General features: G+C 42.9%; 1 protein-coding gene across 2 annotated transcripts; it reads left to right on the forward strand.

Annotated features, from left to right (window-relative positions):
• Positions 1–8,482: 8,482 nt before the first annotated feature.
• On the forward strand, positions 8,483–19,136 carry LOC122554492 (si:dkey-51e6.1). 2 transcript variants are annotated; one of them, XM_043699605.2, is made up of 3 exons: positions 8,483–8,747; positions 13,112–13,274; positions 18,813–19,136. In XM_043699605.2, the coding sequence occupies exons 1-3, from the start codon at positions 8,609–8,611 to the stop codon at positions 18,853–18,855; spliced, it is 345 nt and encodes a 114-aa protein (XP_043555540.1). In that variant the 5' UTR covers positions 8,483–8,608; the 3' UTR covers positions 18,856–19,136. The 2 variants fall into 2 exon arrangements, with proteins under 2 accessions (XP_043555540.1, XP_043555539.1); XM_043699604.2 differs by having other exon boundaries at positions 8,494–8,747; positions 13,112–13,236.
• The last annotated feature ends 4,516 nt before the right edge of the window (positions 19,137–23,652 follow it).

The following is a 23,652-nucleotide window of genomic DNA, read 5'->3' on the forward strand; positions in this document are numbered from 1 at the left end:
ACTGGTGATACTATGCACACTAATTTTAGCATTCTTTCGGTGACACTGAGACAGATAAACAACAGAAGGTTGATTGAAACAACAGCTACTCGTCCATTGTTGGTGATGTACAAAACAGGCTTCACTCTTATCTATCTATTGTGGGTGGCACAGTAGCTAGCACTGCTACCTCATAGCACTAGAGAACCAGGTTCAATTCCTACCTCGGGCAACTGTATGGAGTTTGCACATTCTCCCTGTGTCTGTGTGGGTTTCCTCTAGGTGCTCTGGTTTCCTCCCACAGTCCAAAGATATGCAGGTTAGGTAATTTGGGCATGCTAAATAGCCCAATAAAAGCAAATTACCGTGGATGCTGGAATCTAAAACCAAAAGGGAAAATGTCAGCTCTTTTCTCTCCTTACATATGCTGTCAGACCTGCTGAGATTTTCCAACATTTTCTCTTTTGGATGCTAAATTGCCCATAGTGTTGGGTGAAGGGGTAAATGTAGAGAAATATGTCTGGGTGGGTTGCTCTTCGGAGAGTCAGTGTGGTCTTGTTGGGCCGAAGGGCCTGTTTCCACGCTGCAAGTAATCTAATCTAATCTAATCTCTTGCTTATTCCTATTCGTCCACCTCCTCACTTGCACTCCTCCCCTCAAGACTCCAATCAGTCAGTTGGTCCCATTGTGTAGTTACTCCTGAGTAAGGAAACTCTCTGTTGAGGGAAGGGATAGGTTTTTTTTAAGGGAAAAATACATATGCTCAATATATTCATTAAAATTAATTGGAGCAACAGATGAACCCAAATGTAACTCCTCCTTATCATGGATGTCTAATTCCCTGTAGCCCCACCCTGACAAAATGGTCAGAGAGCTCTTGACTTCTTCCTTTAACTGGGGTCTACTTAGTTTCCATTGACTACAACTCTTCTTTGCCAGGCTAAACACTTCCATGAATTAAACAACTACTGCTTAAACTCATCTCACTTCTCCTAAATGAAAAGAGTTGCTATATGTTCCTGCATGGGTCCTGTCTATAGTTGTCTTTTGTAGAATATATCAGATATTTTCTGTTCCAGACGTACTCAGGTCCATCTCGCAATTTAACTTTTAACCTGGCACATAATCTTTTTTATTCAGTCATGGAATGTGAATGCCATCGTCTGGACCAGCATTTATTGCCCATCCCTAGTTGCCCTTGAGAAGGTGGTGGTGAGCTGCCTCCTTGACCCACAATGCCATTAGGGAGAGAGTTCCAGGATTTTGACCCAGTGACAATGAAAAAATGGTGACATATTTCCAAGTCAGGATGGTGAATGGTTGGAGGGAACTTGCAGATGGTGGTGTTACCATGTACCTGCTGCCTTTGTCCTTCTAGATGGAAATGGTCATGGGTCTGGAAGGTGCTGTCTGATGATATTTGGTGAATTTCTGCTGTAGTATCTTGTAGATATTACACAGTGCTACTACTGAGCATCAAGTGCTGGAGAGAATGGATATTTGTGGATGTGGTGCCAATCAAATGGACAGTGTTGTCCTGCACAGTGTAAAGCTTCATGAGTGTTGTTGTAGCTACACCCATCCAGACAAGTGGGGAGTATTCCATCAAACTTCTGACTTGTGCCTGTAGATAGTGAACAGGCTTTGAAGAATCAGGAGATGAGTTACTCACCGCAGTATTCCTAGCTTCTGACCTGCTCTTGTAGCCATGGTCATGGGTCCAGTTGGGTTTATGGTCAATGGTAGCCCCAAGGATGTTGATACTGGAGGATTCAGTGATGGGAACACCATTGAATGCCAAGGGGCAGTGGTTAGATTGTTTCTTATTGGTGATGATCATAGCCTGGCATTTGTATGGCACGAATGTTACTTGCCACTTGTGAGCCTAAGCCTGGATATTGTCCAGATCTTGTTGCATTTGAACATGGACTGCTTCAGTATCTGAGGTGTTGCAAATGGTGACGAACATTGTGCAATCATTGGTGAACGTCCTGACTTCTGAGCCTATGATGGAGGGAAGATCATTGATGATAATTGATTTCAGATAAATGACAGTATGTCCTGTTCTGTTCCTTCCCTGAATTGAAATAGTTAATCAAATTTGTGTCCAGTTTCCAATCTTCTGTCAGTTTCACATGGTCCCTCTCCAACACTTCTCTTCCTTAATTCCTCTGTTGCCATTTCTGGTAATAAGCAATCAACTAGTATTCACTATAACACAATGTACTATTTCAGCTTCAGTGTGTACATTTCCTCACACCTTGGCTTCTGGAAAGATTTCTCTCCATTTTCCCCTGTCTCGGGAATAACTGTTCTGATTATGCAAATTTCCACTTCACTGTTTCTGAGATGTCATCCTTTCTCCTGTACTGAGGAGTCGCCACATGGTTGTTGATAGCCCCTTTGACCATCTCCACCATATTTCAGCAATTGTGCACCTCCCTCTCAGAACCATGCTAGATTTCCCCTTCACCCTATCCTCATCCCCCTAGCCTCTATATTCAATTATCCTGTGTGCAGTCATTACCAAACACATCTTTCCCTCCCTTTCAGTACTCTGAAGGGAGTGTTCACTCTATGGCACCCTAATCCACTGATCATTCACTGCCAACAAACTCTCTCCATCCACTGCAGGCATAGAAGATGGAATACTTGCTCCATTACTTTATTTATCCTCATCATTCAAGGTCCAAAAAGTCCTTCCTGGTGAATTATTCTTTCAATCTATTGACTGTATTTACTGCTCACAGTGCCATCTTATACACACTGAGGAGATCAAATGGAGATTAGGTGACCGCTTTGTGGATAAACTCCATTCAGGTTGCAAGCATGTCCCTGAGATTGTGGTGGCCTGTAATTGTAATTCTTCATCTTACTTTAACACTGCTATCTGTGTGCCTGAAGAGGTGCTTATTTCAGAGAATCTCAGCATAAGCTTGAGAAACAGCACCTCCTCTTTGATTAGACAGTTTATACCCTTGAGTAACTCACCATCTCAGTCTGAGTGCTGACCCTCTCTCTGGGTGCTCCCCTTTCACACTGGCTGCTTCCATTCTCTCTCTCTCTCTCTCTCTCTGGGTATGGCCCCTCTCCCTGGGTGTGCCTTTCTGCCTCTAACTGTAAGCCCTTACCTCTAAGTGCTGCCCTTTATCTTCGAGTCTTTAGAGGCTGCCCCCTTCTCTGGCTGTTGTACTGTCTTTCTATTGCTAGTACTTCTCTCTAGCTGCTGCCTTTCTCTCTTGTTGTCACTCTCTTTCTTTAGGTGCTGCGCCTCTCTCTGAAGTGGCAGCATCATTCGTAGAGATGGAACACATTCCACAGATTAGGGAAGTCTTGCTAAACTGATATAAGGCACTAGTTAGACCACAGCATGTACAGTTTTGGTCCCTTATCGAATGACAGACATAATGGTATTGGAAACAGTCCAGAGAAGGTTGACTAGGTTACATAGAACAGTACAGGCCCTGTGAACCCCAACACACACACACGTCTATGGGGTGGATTTGTATTTGCTGAATTATATTTGCAGATACATTCTATTTGCTCGAAAGATGCACAATCTGCAGGCAGTCAGGCAGTCAATCCATATAATGTTTTGTGAATTCCACTTTGGAAACAAAGGCCCACTGTAATCTTTTGCTATAAATTCTGTGTCTTACGATCTTATACTCCACAACCACCTGATGAAAGAGCAGCGCTCCGAAACCTAGTGCTTCCAAACAGATTGGTTGGACTATTACCTGGTGTTGTGTGAATTTTAATTTGTCTACCCCAGTCCAACACCAGCTCCTCCACATCATCTCATTAACTTGTACACTTCTAAGAGTCACCTCTCTTCCTTCTTCTCTCCAGTGTGAAAAGTCCTCACTCAATCTGACAAGCCCTCCAATCCAGGCAGCATCCTGGTAAATCTCTGCACCCTCTCTAAAGCTTCCTATAATGAGGCGACTAGAACTGGACACAATATTCCAAATGTTGTCTAACCAGGGTTTTATAGAGCCGTGCAAAACTTCCTGGCTCTTAAACTCAATCCCCATGCTAATGAAAGCCAAAAACACCATATGCCTTCTTAACAACCCTATCAACTTGGGTAGCAACTTTTGAGGGATCTATGTACGCGGACACCAAAATCCTGCTGTTCCTCCACACTGACAAGAATCCTGTCTTTAACCCTGTATTCAGCATCCAAATTCAACCTTCCAAAATGAATCACTTTGCATTTATCCAGGTTGAACTCCATCCGCCATTTCTCAGCCCAGCTCTGCATCCTGTCAATGTCTTGTTGTAGCCTGCAACAGCCCTCGACACTATCTACAACACCACCACCTTTGTGTCATCAGCAAACTTACTAACCCACTTGTACTTCTTCATACAAGTCATTTATAAAAACTACAAAGAGCAGAGGCACAAGAACAGATCCATGCAGGACACAACTGGTCACCGACCTCCAAGCTGAATCTTTCCATCCACTACCACTTGCTGTCTTCTTTCGGCCAGGCAATTCTGTATCCAGACAGCAGCCAAATTTCCCTGTATCCCATATCTCCTAACTTTCTGAATGAGCCTACCGTGAGGAACCTTATCAAATGCCTCACTGAAATCCATTTATACCACACCAACTGCTCGACCCCTTGTCTTGTCACATCCTCAAAGAACTCAATAAGGCTTGTGAGGCCTGCCCCTCACAAAGCCATGCTGACTATCTGTAATCAAACTATATTTTTCCAAATAGTTATAAATCCCATCTCTCAGAATCCTTTCCCGTACCTTGTTTACCACAGATGTAAGACTGCCTGGTCTGTAATTACCAGGGATTTCCCCCTATTCCCTTTCTTGAACTGAGAAACAACATTTGTCTTCCTCCAATCAGCCAGTACTACTCCCATGGAGAGTGAGGATGCAAAGATCATGACCAGAGGTGCAGCAATCTCATTCCTAGCTTCCTGTAGTAACCTTGGATATATCTGGTCTGTCCCTGGGGACTTATCTATCTTGATGCTTCCCAGAATTTCCAGCACATCCACTTCCTTAATATCAATCTGTTCAAGCCTATTAACCTGGTCCACGGTGTTCTCACTATCAACAAGGTCTCTCTCTTGTGAATACTGAAGCAAAAAACTTATTTAGAGACCCCCTATTTCATCAGACTCCAGGCACAATTTGCCTCCACTATCCCTGATCAGCCCTACCCTCTCTCTGATCATTGTCTTATTCCTCACATACATGTAAAACACCTTTGTTTTTTCCATAATCCTTCCCACCAAGGCTTTTTCGTGCCCCCTCCTAACTCTCCCATCAAGTCCACACCAAACCTCCAAAGAGCATCCCACCCAGACCCACCTCCCCCTTACCCTATATCTGTAACTCTGCATTTTCCATGGCTAACACACTGAATGTGTACATCTCTGGACACTTTGGGCAATTTACCATTGGCCAATCCATCTCACCTGCAGATCCATGTGACTGTGGGAGGAAATCCACGCAAACAAGGGAGGAATGTGCAGATTCCATACTGGCAGTAGCCAACGCTGGAATTGAACCTGTGTCCCTGGCGCTGTGAGGCAGCAGTGCTAACCACTGAGCCACCATGCTGCCCAACACAGAATCTCCTTTTGGGGCATTTGACATGGCAGAGGCAGAAGAATTAGCTTCACTTTATAAGATGGTCTAGAAGCACACGACATAATCTCAGAGTAAAAGGTTGCCCATTCGAAACAGACTTTTCTATAATAGTAGTGTTGTCCCAGTCGAACTCATGTTGCTTGTCATCTGTGTGTATGGCTACTAAGGATAGCTGGTCGTGTCGTTTCATGGCTAGTTGTTGCTCATGGATGCGGATCGTTAGCTGTCTTCCTGTTTATCCTATGTAGTGTTTTGTGCAGTCCTTGCATGGGATTTTGTACACTACATTGGTTTTGCTCATGCTGGGTATCGGCAAACCGCAAATTCAACCCAAACTCTGGGTCAGATATGTGGATGACACCTTTGTAATCATTAAAAACACAGAAATAGAGAACATACACTGGATCATCAACGCCACACTCACAGGAATCCAATTCACTAGAGAGGAAGAAAAGGACAACCAACTCTCATTCCTAGACGTGATGGTACAGGGAACACCTAACGGAGAATTCACCACAAAGTATACAGGAAAGCCACACACACAGACCAAGTCCTGAACTATGAAAGCAACCACCCCAACAACACAAAAGAAGTTGCATCAAGACACTGTTCAAAAGGGCCACAACACACTGCAGCACACCAGAACTGCAAAAAGAGGAAGAAGAACACCTATACAATGTATTTGCCAAAAACGGATACCCGCGCAATTTCATCAACAGATGCCTAAGGGAAAGACAATGGAATGAGGACATGCCGCAACCCAAAGGACTAACCACACTACCAAACATCAAGAGCATTTCCGAACTGACAGCCAGACTACTGCGACCACTAGGACTCATAACAGCACACAGACCAACAGCCACTCTCAGACAACAACTCACCAGAACGAAGGACCCGATACTCAAAACCAATGTAGTGTACAAAATCCCATGCAAGGACTGCACAAAACATTATATAGGACAAACAGGAAGACCGCTAACGATCTGCATCCATGAACACCAACTAGCCATGAAACGACACGACCAGCTATCCTTAGTAGCCACACACGCAGATGACAAGCAACATGAGTTCGACTGGGACAACACTATTATCATAGGACAGGCCAAACAGAGAACAGCCAGGGAATTCCTAGAGGCATGGCACTCATCCACAGATTCAATCAAGAAGCACATTGACCTGGACCCAATATACCGACCACTGCAACGGATAGCTGGAACTGACAACCGGAAGCGGCAGAGACAAACCACTACAAAAGCCGGAGGAAACAATACAGAAGCATTTCGTAGGAGGCTTCCAAGCACTGAGGATGTCACCTAGACAGGGGATGAAACGTCTGCAACACAAATTCCCAGCTCAGTGAACAGGACCACAACAGGGTTAATAAATCTGCTGAACTCTTTAGGACAGAGGGCTGTTGAGTCTGGGTCATTATGTGCATTCAAGGCTCAGACTTTTAATCAGGAGCAAGTTACAACTGCAGATTCAGAGTGGCAGAGTGGAAAAGTGCAGCAGGTCAGGCAGCATCCGAGGAGTAGGATGGCCAACATTTCGGGTGTAAGGCCTTTGTTAGGAATATAACGACAAAAACATCGGTCCTCCTGCCCATCAGATGCTGCCTGGCCTGCTGGGTTTTACCCAGCGCCACACCTTTACCAGCCAGACATTTCATCAATAAGGTGATGGAGGTGTGTGTGTGTGCGTGTTTGGGGGGGGGTTGTGATCAGATTAGCCATGAGTAGTGAGCAGACTTGATGGGCTGAATGGCCTGGTGTTGCTCCAATGTCTAAGGATTCTGGGTGTCTGTATGTGCTCCAGGGTTTCTCAAAGTGATGTTTCCCCCCTCCACCCCACCCCAGTAACATACAGGCACACTTCCACCGACCCCACACACACACCCACGCTCCCACTTCCCACCCCCAAACAGACACACCCACAGTCCCACTCCCCACCCCCAGACAGACACACCCCCTCACACACACACCCACAGTCCCACTCCCCACCCCCAGTTAGACACACCCTCACATCCACCCAGACACACCCACACTCCCACTCCCCACCCCCAAACAGACACACACCCTCACACACACACACACACACCCACAGTCCCACTCCCCACCCCCAGACAGACACATCCCCTCACACACACACCCACAGTCCCACTCCCCACCTCCAAACAGACACCCCCCCTCACACACACACACCCACGGTCTCACTCCCCACCTCCAAACAGACACACCCTCACATCCCCGTAGACACACCCACACTCCCACTCCCCACCCCCAAACAGACACACACCCTCACACACACACACACCCACAGTCCCACTCCCCACCCCCAGACAGACACACCCCCTCACACACACACCCACAGTCCCACTCCCCACCTCCAAACAGACACCCCCCTCACACACACACACCCACGGTCCCACTCCCCACCTCCAAACAGACACACCCTCACATCCACCTAGACACACCCACACTCCCACTCCCCACCCCCAAACAGACACACCCACACCCCTTCATCCCCAAACAGACACACCCACACTCCCACCCCTCACCCCCAAACAGACACACCCCCTCACACCCACACTCCCACTCCCCACCCCCAAACAGACACACCCCCTCACACCCACACTCCCACTCCCCACCCCCAAACAGACACACCCCCTCACACCCACACTCCCACTCCCCACCCCCAAACAGACACACCCCCTCACACACACACCCACACTCCCACTCCCCACCCCCAAACAGACACACCCCCTCACACACACACACCCAAACAGACACACCCACACTCCCCACCCCCAAACAGACACACCCCCTCACACACACACACCCAAACAGACACACCCACACTCCCCACCCCCAAACAGACACACCCCCTCACACCCACACAGTCCCCACCCCCGGTCCCCGCCCTGGCGTCCCTGTGGCGCAGCGCTGTGTCGCCGCTGCCACGGCTGTTGTCCCGGAGTGTCGGTGTCGGTGTCCGCCCGCGGAGAGACATGGCCGGCCTGAGCGCGGTGGCCGATGTACAGATCGACCCCGACGGGGTTTTCAAATACATCCTGGTGAGGGTGAGCCGGAGGGGCGGCTCGGAGCACAAGGACATCGTCAGGGGCACCAAGACCGCGGAGTTTCACAGTGAGTGTCCGCGCCGGGGGGCGGGGGGGGATTAGGGCCAGGGCCAGGGCCTGGGCCTTGGGGGGGTGGGGGGGTACAGCTGGGCTCTAGGCCCAGGTCTGGGTCCTGGCCCCTATCCACCGCCCTCTCGCTTCCCACTCTATAATTCCAGTTTTGAACCATTTTTAAACATTGGTACAGAGTGCACTGGGTCTGAGCCATGTACAGAGTTACACAGGATCCTGTGCAAGGCCAGAGGGTAGAGTTTCACCCTGGCAGCCACAAACCCAGCTGTTTGCACACTTGTAGGGAGGTCAAGTCAGGTCAACAAGTTAGAGTTACTGGATTAGTGGTGCTGGATTCCTGATGAAGGGCTTTTGCCCGAAACGTCGATTTTACTGCTCCTCAGATGCTGCCTGACCTGCTGTGCTCTTCCAGCAACACTAACCCAGAATCTGGTTTCCAGCATCTGCAGTCATTGTTTTTACCTAAGTCAGAGCTATTGTTTATGCCAACAGACTGTGCTGTTTGGTGCCAATGCTGGTGGAGACTTAAAGCTTTAAGCCCCTGTGCTGGTGTACCACCCTGGCAATCCGCGAGCATCTAAAGGTTACCTTAAGTCCACTCTAGGTGTACGCTTCAGGTCAAGCAGAAAAGATTGGATGACGGGACAAGTTTTTTCAGACCTCATCGTTGATGTTTTTAGATTTTATTCCATGAAAAAGAATGGCTTTCGAGGCTTTCCTCATTCTGGATAATGTGCCTAGCCATCCTCCCACCATTGCTCAGCTTTCTGAAAACATCAAAGTGCTAGTTCTACCTCCAGCCACAACCTATCTCCTTCAAACCATGGACCAAGGTGTAATAGTAGCTTTTAAAGTTTATTATTTAAGGCGCACATTTAAGAAGCTGATTGCAGCTACTGAGGGCATAATAAGGACAGTGTTCTTCAATTTTGGAAGAGCTTTAACAGCAAGAATGTTTTAATTTTGAGTAACGTTTTTGGTGGTCTGCCACAACCTTATTTTTTCCATAAGTCCTTTTTTTTTTGCAGTTTTCTATAGCACAAGGTCACATAAGAACAGAATTATTGCGTTGTAGCAGAAAGGACTGAATCTTCCTCCCTGACTCCATAAGGTTGGACTCCCTTTCCACTTAAAATCTGTCTAACCCAGCCCTGAATACAGCCAGTAATCCAGACTCAACTGCTCACTGAAAAAGAGAATTCCAAACACTAACAGCCACCTGAGAAACATTCCTCTTCATATCTGCATTAAGTGGGATGCTTCTTATTTTGAAACTGTTACTGTTGGGGATTCCTCAGAGAGAAACATCCAGTCACCCTTTATACTGTTGTGACCCCTCAAGTCATTTGTGCTTTACTAAGATCACTTCTACTTTCACTGGCTCTACAAAAAAAGACAAATTTGAGAATCTGTTGTACTTCTCAATTGCCGCACAAAATTCTTTTCAACTTGTCAAACACTTCCTGTCTGCCCTGATACTTCCCAGTTTTAAAGTTTTCTTTTTCTCTGCTCAGTTGAATTACAGATCCACGAAAGGAGGCACTGAGTAGACAGAAGCAAAGTATATGAACTTTCTGTTACTCTATCACTTAATGCAGTAGCAAGGTATCAGCTTATTTTAATAGCTTGCAAATGGGGTACCACGTTTTGATCATAACAGAATTAACAGGAGCAGGAGTAGGTCATCTAGTCAGTCGAGCCTGCTCCACCCCTTAAGATCATGGCTGACCTTCTTATGGACTCAGCTCCACTTACCTCCATGTTCACTATAACCCTTAAGACCTCGACTATTCAAAAATCTATCTTTGTCTTAAAAACATTCAACAAGGAAGCCTCAACTGCTTCACTGGGTAAGGAATTCGACAGACTCACAACCCTTTGGGTGAAGAAGTTCCTCCTCAACTCAGTGCTAAATCTGCTCCCCCTTGTTTTGAGGCTATGCCCCCTAGTTCTAGTTTCACTCACCAGTGGAAACAACATCCCTGCTTCTATCCTATCTATTCCCTTCATAATTTTATATGTTTCTGTAAGATTCACCCCACTCCCCCTCTAAGTTCCAGTGAGTACAGTCCCAGTCTACTCAACCTCTCCACGTAAGACAACCCTGTCAACTCTTGAATCAACCTAGTGAAGGTCCTCTGCACCCCCTCCAGTGCCAGTTCATCCAGTTCGAGTAAGGAGACCAAAATTGTCTACAGTACTCTAGGTGTGGCCTCACCAGCACCCTATACAACTGCAGCATAACCTCTCTATTTTTAAACTCCATCCCTCTAGCAGTGGAGGACAATGTTCCATTTGCCTTCTTAATTGCCTGCTGCACCTGCAAACTAACTATGATTCATTCACAAGTATACCGAGATCCCTCTGCACAGCAGCATGCTGCAATTTTTCACCATTTAAATAAGAGGTCCATTTTGCTGTTATTCTGACCAAAATGGATGACCTCACATTTACCAACTTTGTACTCTATTTGCCATATCCTTGCCCACTCACTGAACCACCAAAGTGTTCAGAAAATGAGGAAAGTGATTAAAAGAAAAATGCTAAATGCCACACATCTGTACGCATGCAACTAACTCGACAGCAGTTGATAAGTGTTGAAAATGTTTAAAAGTTAACAAGTGAAATATAATTTCTTTTTCTTATTGGCCCTTCATGTTGATTTGTTTCCTCTTGATTGGTGATGTATGTTGCAGTGGCATTTGAATACTGAGAGAATACGATGTGGAGTAATTAAGGAATTTGTACATTGATAGGAGTGAAAAATTTAGAAAAATTCAGTTGGTGATGAGATGAATATGCAATGAGATTTTTAGATATTTTCTGATTAATCTGTTCAGAGATGTTATGACATATCTCTGGAGCAAATCTGATCTGAACCCTGTCCTCCTGGCCCAGAGGTAAGGACATTTCAACTGCACCACAAGGTCCCAATCAAATGGATTTGTATGTCACTCCTACGTCTGCTGTTTTAATGGGGCTGCTAACCAGTGAATTTTAAATGATTGACAACACACAGGATTGCTCAACTGTTTTATGAAGAATTCTTCCATTAATATATAATCTAGATTAAATGCGCAACGCTAGTTATTAATACAGTCGGTTCTGCTAGAACGCTTGTTTCTTCAACATGAATTGGTTTAATGCAATTGAAGAATTTAGACTTACTTGTAGAACCCGAACTTGCCTTACCCTGTATTGGCTATAACACGATTCCAGCTCCATTAGTTTAAATAGGACAGCTACTGCACGATTTTCTTTTAACGCGAGATCACATAAGACTGGAACTGTTGCGTTTTATCAGAACCAACTGTACAAGTGACTGGCTGGAAGTGTTACTCATTGAGATGATATGGTAGAGCTCTTCATGTTCTGCACTTGTCAGACTGCAAGTTCATATGTTTATCTCATTTGAATTGTGCCTGTCAATTCAGTTCCCACTCTCTGCCTGACCTCAATGTCACATTCAACTAACTTTTCACTGTAGGTCCTTTTATGTTAGTGTTATGATTCTGAGAGAACTGTTCACTGAAACATTTTGTCTTGAAGTACCATTCTCCCTTGTTTACTGTTGTTTGATCCCCATTAGGCACACTGGAGAAGGTTCACATGTTTCGCACATGATAAGAGCTTGGAAAGGTTGGGCGTTGGCTGCAAGCAAAAAAAGCCTTTCCCAGCAGAGCCAAAACTATCTGAGCAACACAGTGGTAGTCATTCACTGCATAAGATGTTGAGATGTAACATATGGGAAGAGGCTTTGTTGTTTTGACTTTGAGAAGGATGATAGATTATGTAAATTACTTTAAAGATACTGTTTGTACTACATATTCCATTTCTTGTTCAATATTAGACTTATCTGTTGGTAGTGATTGACTTTGATTTCAAATTGAAGGGACCAAGCTTCGGTGATTGGTGTTCTGAGAGATGTAATGTTAAGGAAGTGCGAATTATCAGGAGAAAAGGTAGGCAGAGCTGATTTGTAAGCAAGATTATTGAAAATCAAAATGAGAGGACGGGAGATTGCGGAGTTTGGTGGCACACAGGTTATAGGAATAAGAAAGTTAAGCAAATCAACTATACCATAGAAATTGTGATTTAAGAACTCAGGTGGTAACTATTCTACTCCAATCATTGCATTGCACACTGGCAATGCAATGACATTTCTAAGCCAAGATGTTCATGAATGTTTCAAAATTTAAGACTTAATGATTGGTCATTCTGTGAAGAGAGATACACGACTCATTAACATTACTCCTTTGTGACCTTTGTTCCGGGAGTATCCTGGGTTAGACAATTTAAATCTATTAAACAGGCAGGTTGGTTTGGTAGCTGATGCAACTCACTCTCATCTTGCTGCAGATAATATTTTTGAAAAATTGGCTCCTGAAATGGAAAAGCTGGAGCTGGAGTGCAAGTGCCTAGGTGGTGGAAAAATTGATCACAACAGCAAGGAGAAAAAAATTCGTGTGTTTGGTGTTTCCACGGTGAGTTACCTACTGCAATTCCTAAGGCACAATGAAAGGTAATTTAAGCATTGAAAATAATGGTGTATTTCGAAAACTCCCTCTGTCATGAATAATTTACACTCTGCTACCTTTACCTAGCTTCCTATTGTTTGTGAATGTCATAAATGTGTTAAAACTCAGGACCCAGTCCTTGCATCCTGTAGCTACCTATGCAAAGTGGTTATCAGCTCATATTTATTTACTTCAGTGAGTAACTTTTGCAGTCCCTATTAATTGATGCAGTCCTTCAACCCTTTCCATATTTTTCATAGCTGCTGCAAGGTATGCTACAGCCAGAGGGTAAATATTTCAACGATGCAGCTGATATGCAAGGAATAATCCTACTGGATGCATGCAATCACAGAAGCTCCTAAGCTGCCTTGTTTTTCAGACCATATTCTGTGTCTTTTTATTTGATAGGAGGAGCACACTAAATGGCTGGTGCTCAGGCGATGTGATAGCAAAGCTATTATAATAAAGTCAAGCAAAGTCAGCATGCTTCAAAAAGGAAAATCATATCTGACAAGTGCATCATAATTATTTGAGGAGGTTACAAGCAAGATTGACACGGTGAACCAGTGGATTTTCAAAAGTGTTTGAAAAGACACTGCACATAACGCTATGTAATAAGAGAAGAACCCATGCTATAGGGGTACTATATCACCATGGATAGCTGATTGGCTAAGTAATAGCAAATAGAGAATTGGATAATGGATATTTTAATGATCGCACCTCCAACTGGTTGAGTGCCACAATTATTCACAATATATCACTGACTTAGATGAGGGAAGTTCACAGATGGCACAAAAATATTTGGGAATGTAAGTGTTGAGGATGGCTCAAGAGTCTATCAAGGGTCATAGATACATTACATGAGCGGACAGAAACCTTTCAGGTGGAATGTGGGGACGTGAGATTATGCACTTTGGCAAGAAGAATTGGGGAGAAAGTGAGGGCTGCAGATGCTGGAGATCAGAGCTGAAAATGTGTTGCTGGAAAAGCGCAGCAGGTCAGGCAGCATCCAAGGAACAGGAGAATCGACGTTTCGGGCATAAGCCCTTCTTCCCCAATTCCTGAAGAAGAATTGGGGAACTGGTGTTGAGCTGGTACATGGGAAGGCAAATAAACATTAATTCAAAAAGATTGGAGTATAAAAATAGTGAAGTCTTGATGCAAGGCACAAGTTAGATCACACCTGGAAGACTGTGAACTGTTTGTACCCTTATCTAAAGAAGGACATATTAATATTATTCACTAGTTGGACCAAGGTATGGAGGGATTTTCTTATGCAAAGATGTGAATAGGTTGGGCCTGTACACATTGGAGTTTAGAGAAATGAGTGGTAATATTGAAGCATGTATGCTTTTTAGGTATTTTAAAGTTTGTTTTTATTGTGGGAGAGTCTGCGATTAGAGGGCATAATTAGGTGTAAGGTATTGCCAATTTAAAACAAATATGAAGAGGAATTTCATCTATAACAAAGTACCGAATCTGTGGAATTCTTTATAGCAGAAAACCATGGAGACAGGGTAATTGTCTATTTCAACTTGAACAAATTTAATGCTAATCAGTAAGGGAGTCAGGGGTTTGTGGGAAATGCACAGATCAGGCATGGTTTCATTAAATAGCGGAGCATACTTGATGGGCTGAGTAGCCTATTTCTACTTCATCATATGGTCTTCTAGAAGCAGCTCATGACACTATGTTTACATTAGCCACCAGGTGAGGCAATCCTCCGGTACATGGTGCTTCTGCTACAACCAAAATATTTCTGAAATGTGCCTCTTGAATTTCAGGCTGCACTTAAGATAGCCCCAGATGATGTAGCTCTCCTTTAAACCCTTGGGAAACAATCGCCATTTCCTGCATTCTTTATGTTTATGTTTTGCAAATAGCTTTTACATAAAAAATGTGATAAAATAGGAGGGCTAACAAGAACAGTTGGTGTAGAGAAAGTGAGGACTGCAAATCCTGGAGATCAAAGTCGGAAGAGTCAGAAAGTAATTTAAAGAGCTGGAGCTGTTCCATCTCTACAAATCCATGATTCCAAGACCACCACCACTTCCACTTTCTTCAAATATTAACTTTTATCATCTTTTTGTACAGCTCCTTTTCGATTCAGCAATGGATAAGTACATGGTATGCCGTACACTTGTGTTGGTGTATTGTGTGTGACATATAGCACTGAATTGTGTTCTGCCCAGCTGTTTGTCTTTAGTGGTGGGAGTTTGTGTGCTGGTTTGCTGCGTGGTTTCAATATGAATGGTGTTCAAACACCTGCCAGCTTGACAGGTTTCTGCAGGCCATCCCCCTACTTATCTTCCTTTTAATGGTGTGAAACACTGGGTCTTACATTGAACCAGTCGTGCCTCATACTTCTTCCAAAAGGAAATCTATTGTGAAAATGCTATTTCATCTTTAAAAGTACTCTCTTTCCATGATATTCTTTATGGGGTTACTTAAGTTCATTGTCTGTGTTACATTGACATGAATGTGAGACGCAGTACTGGCTATGAGCTCAGAGGAGCAGTGCAGTTTCAACTCCTGCACTTCAATGTGGAGGTCAGCTCATTAATTGGAGAATCGGACTTGAATTCTTCACTAACTGTGGAATTCGGTGCTTTTGATCGTACTGATGTGAATCATGATGAGATTCTGCATGTTCAGATCTGGTTGTGCAGCTTCACAGTTTCAAGCCATATTCCCTGATATAAGTTGAACAAATATCACTCTGCTTCGGTGCCTTTCAACCATTCCTTGAGTCAACTTCTTCTAATAATTGCTGGTGTTTACATGTGCTGGCATATCGACTTGCTCACTATATGTTTCCATATTGGATAAAGCACTGATTGCCACAATTCTTTCCTGAAAGTACTGTAATGTACAATCTCCACCTGCATGGCATAGTGGACAAGGATTCAAGAAATTTGTTAGGATGCTCATTTTCTTGTGTTAGGTGCTTGTCCCAACAACAAGGCTTTCGTGGCAGGTCTGTTTACAAGTTATGTTGTGAATCTCTTCAGGTCCTGTGAGTGTCCCTTCAATACAAACTAATTGATCAACTTTAAATCATTGCTGTCTTCTCACTGATGGCCAAAGATTGAGATTTGATTGACAAATACAACACATTTTGATGTATCAACACATTTGATAATGTTCTCCATGGTAGGCTCATTCAGAATGTAAGGAGGCATGGGATACAGGCAAATTTGGCTGTCAGGATACAGAATTGGCTGGCCCATAGAAGACAGAGGTGGTAGTAGATGGAAAGTATTCAGTCTGGAGCTCAGTGACCAGTGTTGTTCCGCAGGGACCTGTTCTGGAACTTCTACTTTTTTTGATTTTTATAAGTGACTTGGTTAAGGAAGTGGAAGGATGGGTTAGTAAGTTTGCCGATGACTCAAATGTTGGTGGAGTTGTGGATAGTGTAGAGGGCTGTTGCAGGTTGCAACGGGACATTGATAGGTTACAGAGCTGGGCTGATAAGTGACAGATAGAATTCAACCTGGAAAATGTGAAGTGATTCATTTTGGAAGGTCGAATTTGAAAGCAGATTACACGGTTTTGAGTTTGGTATGACTATTGCCAGAGGTGTTGACTTTTTCCAGTAATCTTTTAAAAAGGGTTTAACATTTCCAAGTACTGTATCTTCCATGGATCTGCTCTCAAAATAATATAGTAGTGATGCTAAGAGTTGCTGCAATTTTTTCCTGGTAGAGGTAACAAAATGTTTATGTGCAGTTGCTAATTGTGAATACTAGCACTGCCATAGATCTGTGCAATGTTTCCTCACTTCTGGACCTCAGCTTTAAATCTAGACCAGAGTAGAGGTGTCTTTATGAATTTGGAATCTTTTGAGGTAAACTTTTCTTGGTTCATTAATTGGTTGTAGAATTGTCAATATGCTTGTTTATGCTTGTGATTATAATTTTATTGATAGCAAACGGAGCAAACGTATGCATGTTACCTGGTTAACTAAAGCTGATACTAACATGCCTGAGTGTGGTAAATAACTTGCTTTTCTTTGGGGGAAAAAACTTGTTCTTGCTGTATAAATAAAGATATTCTGGAATATATTGGGTAGTAATTTATTTCCAATTGAGCTGCACAATGTTACCGTCATTTTCAACTCTTTTATCTGTGGTATAAATTTGAAGAGTTATGTTGCCTAACTCTTTGTTGTTTTCTCTTCCTATACGTATTCTTATCGCTAGATGTGGTGTGCTCCTTCTGCTGGACGTGATTTTGAGTTGCCTGTAATGGGTAAAACTGTAATCTGGGGTGACTTAAAGTTGACCATATTCTCTGCACTCTGAACCTACCAACATTCTGTTGCATTTGTGCCCCTCTGTCTCCCAAAGCATGACCAAAATGATGTAGTTTTCATTTTAAGAATTGAATTGGCTACATTTAAAGTAAATGTCAAGCTTTACCAATAACGGGTTTCAGTTTTGCCAATGTTAATCTATGGCCACGGCAAATTCACTGCAGTAGTCTGTGCAGCCAGATTTTGTATGTTGCATCACCATGATTGGCTGTTTAATTATGAAGTGGATGGCTGTTCTGGTGCTGCAGAAGATAATAACAGTCAGGGGGGACTTGTTACCAGCTTTATACATGTGCTGACCTTGCTTTACTGAAGAGTTGTGAAATTGATTATATCCCTGTAAAGTAGCTTGAAAGTTTCTTAGTCTAAGCCTGCCATTTAAATGCACATCTCTGTCATCGTTAACCACCAGAGGTGAAGTTGAAGAGTTTTTTGATGAGTTTCTTTGTCCCTTGTCCCACTGAAATCACACCAACACTATGCTAATGTTACCCAACAGCATTGCAACAATAAACGCAAATTGTTTTGATTCTGGAACTTCCTGGCAGGTCTGCCATCATATTTCACGTTGAGTATAATTTCAGAACGGAATGGAGGTGAAATGTGATGGATAAAGTAGAGAATGGGAGAACGTAAATAACAAAGATGTCTTGATAAAAGGCAAAGTAATGCTTGTAGTAAATAAAAAAGCATTGGCCAGATTTGATGATAATGGCAGAATAATGAACAACTGCGCCTTAAAGCAAAAACCTGAAAACAAGAAATGGACTAGCACTTGACAAGGAATCAAAATGGAGGACAGAGTTCATGATCCAAAGTTGTTCAACTCTATGTTGAGTCCAGAAGACTGTAAAGTGTTCTCTAAGATGAGGAGGTGCTGTTCCTCAAGTTTGCTTTGGGTTCCACTGGGACTGTGCAGCAGGCCAGGGACAAAGATGTTAGCAAGATTGTAAATTAAAATGGCAAGCAACCTAAAGTTTGAGGTTGTGCTAGTAAACTGAGCAGAAGTGTTCCACAATGCAAGCCTCTAGTTTATGTTTGTCCTCCCTAATGTGCAAGAGACAGTGTGGAGGCTTTGGAGTCTGTGCCTAATCCTGTCCTTAACTGCTCTCATCTTTATTTATATTTTCGTATCAAGAACAGGAAATATGGATGAACTTATTGAGTGAGGCTATAATGCACAGCGAGACTAAATATAATTGATAACTTACTGTTTTGTTTGTCTTAGGGTTTTGGGAAAGCAGATCACGCCGTCTCTGTGGAAAAACTGAAATCAGTATACAAGGATTATGAAATAACATGGTCAGATGATACCAAGTAAAATCATCACGTGGAATCCTATTCATCAGCAGAATTATTATTTAACTGCATTCACTTTGTTTTAGTGATGTAATTTCAATGTTTCCAGATGCAAGTCATTTCTTTATGGTATTCAGTTGAGCTATGGTAGTGTTAAAGAACTTTGTATACTGTGATATTAAACTATATCCATATAGAATGTACTTTTGAGGTACTTTGTCCAATAAATTATATGTTCTGAGTTTCCCTCAAATGCATTCTGTGAATTTTTTTCAGTAGACTTTGCTGTGCTGTAAAATAATTTATTTTATTTTTGTGCAGTTCTAGTACAAATAATGTTTTGTGTTGATCACAGAAAGCAACTTTACACATATCCTTTTAAACTATTCCTTTATTTTAAAAGAATGTCTTATATCAGAGGTTCTGAGCTCTGGTGAATATGCCACACTGAAGTTTATTGTTTTGTGGCTTTTTTAAAATCTTAGCAGATCAAGATTTTGTTGCTGGAGAGCATCGCAATTGTTTACACTTATAACTTTAAGAGTAAAATAGAAAATACTGCAAATATTCATTGGTTTTGATGACAAGTCATAGATTTGAAATGATAAGTCTAATTCTCTCTGCCTAGAAGCTGCCAGACTTCTTGAGTTTGCCAGTATTTTTTGTTTTACTTTGGATTTCCAGTGTCTGTAATGTAATTTGCTTTTGGTTTCATATTTTCAATGTTTGTTTACAGCTCAAGGAAGCAAAAGCTAAAGCTGTGGATCGCAACAAGTGCCCCAACTTGGTGAATACCTGAAAGAGAAAAATAAACAGTTGAAGTAGTAAGAAAGAGTTTTAAAAAAAATGTATTTTCTATTTATGATAAACATTTCTATTGCACTTTCTGTAGGAAGTGGAACGTAAGTCAGAAACTAGGCACCTTAAGCATATGTAGTGACGTTAAACTAGAGCGTGCTGTGGAGAAAGAACACCTTCATTTTGCATCCTTTTGAAATTTGTTTCAAGATTGAAATCAAAAAGGCTTTGACTGTTAAGCCATACCTTTTGCAAAAACCAACATTTGTTTTCAACGACACCACCAGAATCTTTGTGGTTTGCAACAGGTTCTATTATTTCTGCAGTGGGTAAAAACATTTCACTTCAGTTAGGAATAATTGCCGCTGGCTTGTGAAGAATCCTGCTGCTTGTTGCAGATGCAGTGGAAAACAATTACTTTTATGAAGAAATTTGCTAAGAAATCTTATTCAAATACCATTGGCTTATGCTAGAGAATATACACAAGATATACAGAACTGTGACTGATACCTGTTTGTTCACTTTTTAAAATTATTGTAGTTCAGAGATGCTTTTGTTTTGAAGTTCAGCAAGCATCTTGTAATGTAACTCATTTCAATTTAACTCAAAATTTGTGTTCCAATGTTTGACTAAGTCATTAAGGATCTGCACCTTGTTCATCACATATTCCTAACTTGAACAGCAGTGTGGTACCAGATGAGAACTTCAGTACAGTGTTAGACTGCTTCTTGCTATCATATTTATCAAGATTAAGAGCATAGTTAGAAATTCTTTTGGGGTGTGCGAGGGGAGGGGGTAAAGGGGTAATCTAATATAACATACTCTCTTCCTTTTGTTGGTTTTACAAAGAAATCTATCGTCTGCAGTATGTAAATCATGAGGCCAAGCTTTAAAGGAGGAGAAGTAAAGAAGCAATCCAGTGACACCAGGATCCTTTTTTAAAGACAGGATCTAAGAAAAATGGAGGTTTGAAGGAATTCTATAGTTGCAAGACCCTGGAAATTTGGTACAGAACAAAATACAGTCTGGAGAGTTTTGAGAACTTATTTTCACAATATTTGGTTTTAATGAATGTTTCCCAAACAGAAGTGTAATTGTACGTCTAGCACTAGCTTTGTTTGGGTTTAATTCCTGAATGTTTGGGAGAATTATGTCTGAGGGCCATGCTACATGTGAGCATAGGCCTCTATGCTAACCCCAGATTATTACAAATGCAAATTAAATCTAGTTGATATCTCCATGCCAAATGGATTTGGTTCCAACTTTGACTCAAGCAAGGAGCCATGTTTGAGCTCAAATCTGGGAGTCAATTTGGGTTTCAGTATAGTGAAGCTGACAAGTAAAGTATATAAAATATTCAACAGCAGGACTGGTGCATGGAGCACCATTAGAACAAAAATGGAAGCAAAGAAGTTGTGATGGAAAGGGAATACAAGTGAGAGTAACTTGCTATCAGAAAATATATTTTTTAACTCATTCAAAAATATGAAGTGGAAAAGACGGGAAATTACGGTCACAGTTAACAGGAAGGGAATAAAAGGAAATTGAATTTGTTGAAAGCTATAGCACTGAAACTGGCAGACCTTGGGTCACTGGCAGTGATAAGATTAAGAATATCATGAAGGTATAGGAAGAGTTAAGTGGAGATATGGTTGTGCACTGGTGATGGTTGGTTGGGCTTTTGAAAGAAATGAAGCCAGATTTTTAAAAAATGAAATTGATGACATTCTGATTGACAGATCATCATTAATATCTAGGTGTGTTGAGTACAACAGTTTCCAATTTTATCACCACCACAAAGATTGTAGTTGTGAAAACATTTAATGGATGAAATTGATGGAAGATGAAGTAGTTTAAAAAAAGATAATGAAAGGAATAAATTAATGTGGATGGTGTGTGTCTTAACGAGTTGTAAAGACACATTATATGAAGGTTGAATGAAGATAAAGGAAGATCTGTACAACTCTCTGTACAGTATAGGCTATTCAAAGAGTGAATAGAAATAGATAAACAGGACAGGAACATTTTCAAAAATACACCTTTTGATACTTTTTTCTAAAATAGTAGGAAAAGGAGTATTGCATGAATAACTGATGTTAAGTTTGGGAGAACAACAGGAAATAGCAAACAAATCAAAATCTGATTCTGTGTCAAATTGGGGAAACAGAAATGAAGAATCAAAGATATGGGTGTCAGACTGGAAAAGCTAGATGAAAATGTGTCTAATCAACTTTAACTGAACAGGGAAATTAGCAAAAAGTCAATGGTTCTGTAATGTGAAATCTTCAAATTTGAGGGAGTTCGAGTAAGAGTAAGCTTGGGCAGCACGGTGGCACAGTGGTTAGCACTGCTGCCTCACAGCGCCAGAGACCTGGGTTCAATTCCTGCCTCAGGCGACTGACTGGGTGGAGTTTGCACGTTCTCCCCGTGTCTGTGTGGGTTTCCTCCGGGTGCTCCGGTTTCCTCCCACAGTCCAAAGATGTGCAGGCCAGGTGAATTGGCCATGCTAAATTGCCCGTAGTGTTAGATAAGGGGTAAATGTAGGGGTATGGGTGGGTTGCGCTTCGGCGGGGCGGTGTGGACTTGTTAGGCCGAAGGGCCTGTTTCCACACTGTAAGTAATCTAATCTAATCTAATCAATAAAGATATTCCAATCGTGGAGTATGGGTGGCATCAAATAGAATAGACTTCCATGTGTGTGCTGGAAGTTGCTGAATAATGAAGAATGGTATTGGTTTTACTGATGCTGTGATATGGAGAATGGAACCTACCAATAGGGAAGATTTTGCTTTGCTTTTTTTTTAAAAGATTTGCTCGTTGATTCACCATATTGGAGAACAGGAAGAAGAAATAAACTCAACTGAAACTGGGCTAAATGTTAAGCCTTTTGACAAAGTCCATGTCTCATAGTTTGTTTGGATGGATTCTTGCCACAAGGCCTAATGTATTTTCTGGCATATCTTACCAAACTCACCTCGTTAATTATCTCCACAGCTCGATGGAGTCTCTCACATCCAATTTCCAGCACATCTTACCATGAGCCATTCCCATAAACACCCGCTACCAGTATCTCTTGTACTTGCTACATCTGCAAAGGGCTGCGACATTAACCGCCTCAACTTCTCCACCCCTCTCACCCACTCCAACCTCTCACCCTCGGAACATGCAGCCCTCCACTCCCTCCGTTCCAACCCCAACCTCACTATCAAACTGGCAGACAAGGGAGGCACGGTAGTTGGCGCACCGACCGTTACACCGCTGAGGCTAAACGCCAGCTTGCGGACACCTCCTCCTACTGCCCCCTTGACCATGACCCCACCTCCCATCACCACCCAGACCGTCCATAACCTCATCACCTCAGGGGATCTCCCATCCACTGCCTCCAACCTCATAGTCCCACAACCCCGCACCGCCCGTTTCTACCTCCTGCCCAAAATCCACAAACCTGACTGCCCCGGCCGACCCATTGTCTCAGCCTGCTCCTGCCCCACCGAACTCATCTCCGCATACCTCGACCCGGTCCTGTCCCCCTTAGTCCAAGAACTCCCCATCTACGTTCGGAACACCACCCATGCCCTCCACCTCCTCCATGATTTTCGCTTCCCCGATCCCCAACGCCTCATCTTCACCATGGACATCTAGTCCCTGTACTCCTCCATCCCCCATCACGAAGGACTCAAAGCCCTCCGCTTCTTCCTTTCCCGCCGTACCAACCAGTACCCTTCCACTGACACCCTCCTTCGACTGACTGAACTGGTCCTCACCCTGAACAACTTCTCTTTCCAATCCTCCCACTTCCTCCAAACCAAAGGAGTAGCCATGGGCACCCGCATGGGCCCCAGCTATGCCTGCCTCTTCGTAGAATATGTGGAACAGTCCATCTTCCGCAGTTACACTGGCCCCACCCCCACCTTTTCCTCCGATACATCGATGACTGTATCGGCGCTGCCTCGTGCTCCCACGAGGAGGTT

This window comes from Chiloscyllium plagiosum, unplaced genomic scaffold (assembly GCF_037043375.1).
Source record: "Chiloscyllium plagiosum isolate Xiang-an unplaced genomic scaffold, Cpla_swu_hap1 HiC_scaffold_9, whole genome shotgun sequence".
In the NCBI taxonomy this organism is placed as follows: domain Eukaryota; kingdom Metazoa; phylum Chordata; class Chondrichthyes; order Orectolobiformes; family Hemiscylliidae; genus Chiloscyllium; species Chiloscyllium plagiosum.

Bases quoted from the DNA above. Each gene is read 5' to 3' on its own strand.
- LOC122554492 (XM_043699604.2), top strand. From the start codon at position 8,609: ATGGCCGGCCTGAGCGCGGTGGCCGATGTACAGATCGACCCCGACGGG. The intron at 8,748-13,111 runs GTGAGTGTCCGC...ATCTTGCTGCAG, and splicing joins CAAGACCGCGGAGTTTCACA to ATAATATTTTTGAAAAATTG. The intron at 13,237-18,812 runs GTGAGTTACCTA...TGTTTGTCTTAG, and splicing joins GTGTGTTTGGTGTTTCCACG to GGTTTTGGGAAAGCAGATCA.